General features: G+C 37.3%; 1 protein-coding gene across 1 annotated transcript in view; it reads right to left on the bottom strand.

The window, feature by feature from the left end:
• The window catches only part of LOC104463620 (amyloid beta A4 protein-like), a gene marked incomplete at its 5' end in the record, with an annotated part of 88,217 nt that overhangs the window by 17,731 nt on the left and 64,800 nt on the right, over positions 1-5,686 (bottom strand). Inside the window, 1 exon segment of the mRNA XM_010076025.1 lies at positions 5,578-5,631. Within this exon segment, the coding sequence (XP_010074327.1) occupies positions 5,578-5,631 (54 nt within the window).

The following is a 5,686-nucleotide window of genomic DNA, read 5'->3' as shown; positions in this document are numbered from 1 at the left end:
GAGGGTGAGTGTGGGGGGGGGGTGGGGGGTCTACGTACAGAAAGCCAAAAGTAGCATGTTTAAGCAACAGATCTAACGATTGCATTTAGGAAAATATGTAATAACTCCATGACCTGTGTTTGAGTAATGGCAAGAACATGACAAGATCTGTTGAATCAAGGCCTGTTACAAGTGTAGTAAACAGCTTTATCTGGGTAAAGCTTAATCTAAAATAAAAAGGGAGGATGGAAAGGAATGAGCTGTTTGAACAATTACTGGGTAGATAGCTGCATGTTCTTATTAGGAGTTCAACTATTACTTCCATATAACTCTATGACTTTGTGCAGGTCATTTCATTTTGAAATGAAAGAAGAGTAATAATGATTATGTACTCACAAAGATTAAAATGAAGATTATATACTTACTTTTGTAAGGACAAATTAAATATTTTTGAGGAGTAAGTACTTTTACTACTACATAGAACTAAAACTTTATGGTCTCTCCTTGGAAGTTAGTAAAATGGTGGTTCACTTTTACTTCATGGATGATACAGGGCTCTCAAATCAGAGAAAGCAAAAAATAAGTGCAAAAAATGTTATCTTAAAAAAAATCTTACTTGAACTTAGTGTGAAATAATTAATACTCAGAATATCAGAGATTATTTTACATCTGTGTAAAAATTAATAATCCAAACAAATAAAATTTGGTAATCTTTCTTGCATGTTAGTGCAGATGCTGTGCATATGCATATATAATTGCATTCAGTTAGCAATTATCTGATTTATAAAACAGAACAATACAATACAATGGAAAAAATCTACTAAATTATTTTTATTTGGTAGCTGTAGACAGTTGGTTTAAAAAAACTGTATTGAGCTAATATCACTAAGTCAGGAAAAAAAACCCCTGGCAATTTCTGGCAAGAAAATCATAAATAATTCACTAAGCTGCTCTATGCCCTCACCTCATACAGATTGCAGCACATGTGCTAATGATTCTGCAGAACAGTCATTAGCCTTACAGAGCCTCTGCAACCATGTATTAAAAAAAAACACAAACCCTCAGCTTTCTATATAATGTAATAAAGATGGACATGTCATCATTTATCAGTGGAAGGGCCAGAGACACAGAAGCAGCTTTATGTGTAATGTCTCCTCAAAATTGTTGACTGTTTGCAAAAACAATCAACTGACAGAGTTGGGAGAACGCAAAAAAAAACCCCAAACCACACTACATGGAAACAAGTAACATAGTTACTTCAGTTAATATCATAAAATCCTTGCATTATGAATTACAGGCATCCTGTGAGTGATATAGTTATAGCTGTTTGCGGTAAAATTTCAGTTGCAACTGTGCAACAGATGAGAGTACGTTCTACCCTGAACAGAGCACTGGTCATTTTCTTTATCACGTTGAATTTCAAAAATCTGCTGATACTAAGCAACATCCATTCTGATGGCAGGTATTCTAATCTTCACTGAATTTCCACAGATCAGATCTGCTGGATTAACATGAATAAAAAGGAGCTTGCTTATGAGTATCTAAAGATATTTTTATGCGTATCTGTATGTGTGTACATGTCTCTCTCTCTCTATACACACACACAAAAAAAGAAAAAAGTTACTAATAAACACATACTCAAAATTCATCTGCAAGAAATTAAATGTTCATCATGAAAAAGTGACCTCTGGGGCACAGGTGAGAAGGAAACACTATTTAAAAAGCTGTTACAGGAGGCTATCAAGTAAGGAGGTATTCTTTCTATGTGAAGCTCTTCCTATGGAAGTTCTCAGGCTGAATTGAAGCCTTCTAATGTCTCCCTGTATGAAGCAATGTATAAATAGCAAGAAACATTTCAGAATATCTAACAATTTTGTGCTGTATTAAAAAATAGCTCGCTGATGACTGCTTAGTACATTTAGGTATTTTCCTTCCCTTTGACCTTTTATTATTGCTATTTACTTCCTTTTCAGGAAAGAGATGACAAGAAAGGGATTTATGCATAATTATTATTTTTTCCCCCATTAGTGAATTAAAAAGGGGAAGAACTAGGCTCCTTTTCAAACACCAGTGTGAATCACACAGATGTTGTACCTATACTAGGAAACTGGGGTCTGCTTGACATTGCTCTTCTCCTGGGACTGATGTAAATCAGATTAAATTCAAGCTTCAACCGCTGACAGCCAGTCAACAAGAGTGCAACAGAGGCAAGGATTTGGACAACTGGCTTAAATTTTAGTAAATGCTTTAAACTTGGTCCTTACTCAAAAGCTTTTCTGCTCTATGGATTGGACAACTCTTCATATTTCTGAATTCACTCATTTGTTTTTTGAAAGAGAGAGGATGTCGTGGTGAAGTAACAAGATTCTAGTTATCACAAATAGTACTAACAACTAAGTACTTGCTCTTCTTTTCTGTACTATGACCAAATTATTTCTCTTGTGGAAAAAGGACAAAGATCATTTGCATGATTTTGGTCTACATTTAACAAAAACACAATGATTGTTGTAAGAGTGTTGTGTGGGCCAAAGTGTAAAAAGGAAAATGGAAAAGAGAAAAAAGGGCATGTGTTTGCATGTTTGTCTTAGTCCTTTCAGAGCTGATTTTCTCCAAGAATTCCGAACACCTACAAAACATCCACTTATTCCCAGGCTTGGACCGTTGCAGGTTGACATGATACCTGCATTTTCACCCTTGAAGAAGCAGGTCACCACCTTGTTCACTTGATCAAAACAAGCAGAAGCACAAACTGGAAAGTCAGCACTATGAAAAGGGCAAATCTTTCAGGAAATAAAAAAAAATCTAGGCAATTAAAACAAACAAAATGTTACAAGCAGCTGCATGTATTAATCTGCTTCCAGGTCCCTTGTTAATACCTTTTCATTCTAGAATAACACCCTCATTTCTCAGATTTTTTTTTCCCCATAAATAGCCCCAAACCATAAAATCTGACGATCTCAAAAAGATAGGGACTACAAAAAAAAAAAAAAAAGTATCCCTTTTCCTTTTTTAACCTCTTAACATAGAAATTTAATTTATAACTAGCAAGTAAAACAATTTTAAGGTACACATTTTTGAACTGTCAGAACCCCTTTCGTATTTCACAGTTAATTAAGCATCCACTCGCTTTCCTCTCTTCCTACTTTATGAAGCTGGTATAAGTTTTTATGAAGACTGGTATAAGTTTTTTGTTAAATTGAAATTTTATCACAGATAAATTGTTTTTAAAGGATGATGAAAAATCAGGTGGTCATTTATTGGCAGAACTGCTACCCAGAGAGGGTGTGGAGTCTCCTTCTCTGGAGACATTCAAAGCCCGCCTGGATGCGTTCCTGTGTGATCTGATCTAGGTGTCCTGCTCTGGCAGGGGGATTGGACTAGATGATCTTTCGAGGTCCCTTCCAATCTCTAACATTCTGTGATTCTGCAACTTGTATCATTATGGACAAATTTGCGTAAGTCTGGACCTGGTGATTAAAGATGTAATGCACTTAAGGTCCACCAGGAACGGTGAAGAGGCTTACTGTTACAATACATTTAGCACTACTGTCAAGGGGCAAAATCCCTATTTCACATACGCATATAAGAAAGTCTTTGCTGTGAAATTCGGAACGCACAGTAGTGAGAGACTTCAATTTCTCCAGGGAAGCAACCATCCCTTTGCATGGAGGAACGTGGAGGGGTTCACTCCCTGTGCCAAAAGCAGAGCGTGGGCCTTTGCCGCACTTAAACTCTGCGCTAAAAGCAGCGACAAAGGTGGCACAGGCCCCTGGACAGTACTTTTTTTGCACTTGAACAGAAAACTGAGGAAAGATCCCATGTGGTTTTCATTGTGAAAAAGTTGCTGTATCTGCTGGAAATTTCAAGCCATAATGGTCACACACTGAAATATTTTTTATCTCCCCTTAGTAGTCTATCATGCACATTCACAAAGATCAGTCCTGACCTATGCTAGTCACACTTCTAGTGCTAGCTGTATCACCCCAACCAACAAAGCACTCTGATACAGTGGACTAAATCACATCATTTCACTCTGAAACTAAAGTGCAGCAGTGTGAGAAAATCCTTTCTCTAGAGAAGGGAAAACAAAGATTTCTGTCATGCGTGTAAGTATGGGGAAATAGAAGGGAGTAAGGAGTAATCTTTAGTAAAATACATGCCTTATAACAGGAGATTTTTCAAGATGACTGTAATTAGAATATAACAACCACAGACTTTAATATTATGAGAAAACTGCTGGATTGAACTAACATTACTAAATTTGGATTAAACACATTCATGTTTCATTTGTGATGACATTTCTACTGCTCTTGGGGAAGAAATCTAATCCAGAAGGCAGAGATAACTCAGTACTGGAAGGATGTTCCCTGATCCCATGATTTTTGGCACTGTTGTACAGTTAGCTCTGTACTTGTTTCTAGGTTCTCTTCATGAAATTAATTAAGAGTCTAAACACAAGTAAATGTGTCAGACTCCTGAAACAGTACTAGGAGCACATCACCTGTCCAACCTTGACATCTATCCCAATTGACGTAACATAGAAGCTTATTTTACTTCCCACTGTAGCAATTTCTCAGTAAACTCAGTGAGTTACCAGAAAGATTTAAACACACTAGGAGGGTGCTGCCCATAATACTATCTAATGGATGTGTGGAAAAGATGAAGGGAAAAAGAAGACAGATTGATCCGCTTTATCTGATCTGAAGAAAATAACAATGACAACGTGACACTGAAATAATCTGGACTCTAAAACATACCGATCTAATCTCACTATGTGTTGGAGAGTAACCTCTTCTGAAATAAAAGGCTGTTTGCTCTCAATGGAATCAGACATTTCTAGATAATCCTAAACAAAAATAAGAGGAAAAACAATCTAAAAAAAGCTAGTATGAAAAAGTATGAAAAGCAACCTTTTACTTTTGAAAATTTGATTTGTCCCATTTAACTTTTCCAAGCCTGACTCAAGCTAGTCATCTGCTATTTCTCTGAAATCAGTAGGAAAACACAGGTACCTACAGAGAGCGAATAATCAACCCTCTCTATCCTTGAATGGAATGAATACTCATATAGAGTGAATCCAGTGGGAGACTATATGTATCTATTTTTAGGTATCTGGAGCTAGTTAAAATAAATATCACAGCAAAAAAATCTTGATGTCCCCTGCAATTCTGAAATTGTATGCATGAATTCTTCATTGGCTCCAACTTAAAAGAAACTGTATACTCTACACAGAGGATTCGACATTTCTGTCACACATTCCCAAATTAAGAGTGTTCTCTGCACTACGGGGCACCATGTCTACTGCCTCCTGCACCTGCCAAACATTATTGCTAGAAGGGATGACAACCTGATACGAATATCAGTTCTAGGCCTCTGGGTCCCACTCACTCCTGCAAGTACACATCCTGAACGCCCTTGACACAGGCAGCACTCACACGGGCTGGTGGGGCTTTGTGTGGGAACGCTTCCCTTGTTCATGACATAGCATCACATTTTAAGAGAGGGTTATACCAAAGCAAAGGCAACCATTTCAGCTCAAGCAGACCACATGCAAGCTGGGAAAAGACAGGTTAGGTAAAAGCCATGCAAATTATATACCTGGTCGTGTGGTGAGTCCTCTGTCTGCAGCTGGGCGGGCATCAACTGGCTCAACTGGGCATGGGCAGAAAAGAAACAAAAAAGCAAACAAAAAATAAACAAAATCCCC

This window comes from Pterocles gutturalis, unplaced genomic scaffold, assembly GCF_000699245.1.
Source record: "Pterocles gutturalis isolate BGI_N339 unplaced genomic scaffold, ASM69924v1 scaffold7723, whole genome shotgun sequence".
NCBI classification, from domain to species: Eukaryota; Metazoa; Chordata; class Aves; order Pterocliformes; family Pteroclidae; genus Pterocles; species Pterocles gutturalis.
The sequence above is the reverse complement of the archived record's forward strand: the minus strand, read 5'-3'. Positions and strand labels throughout refer to the sequence as shown.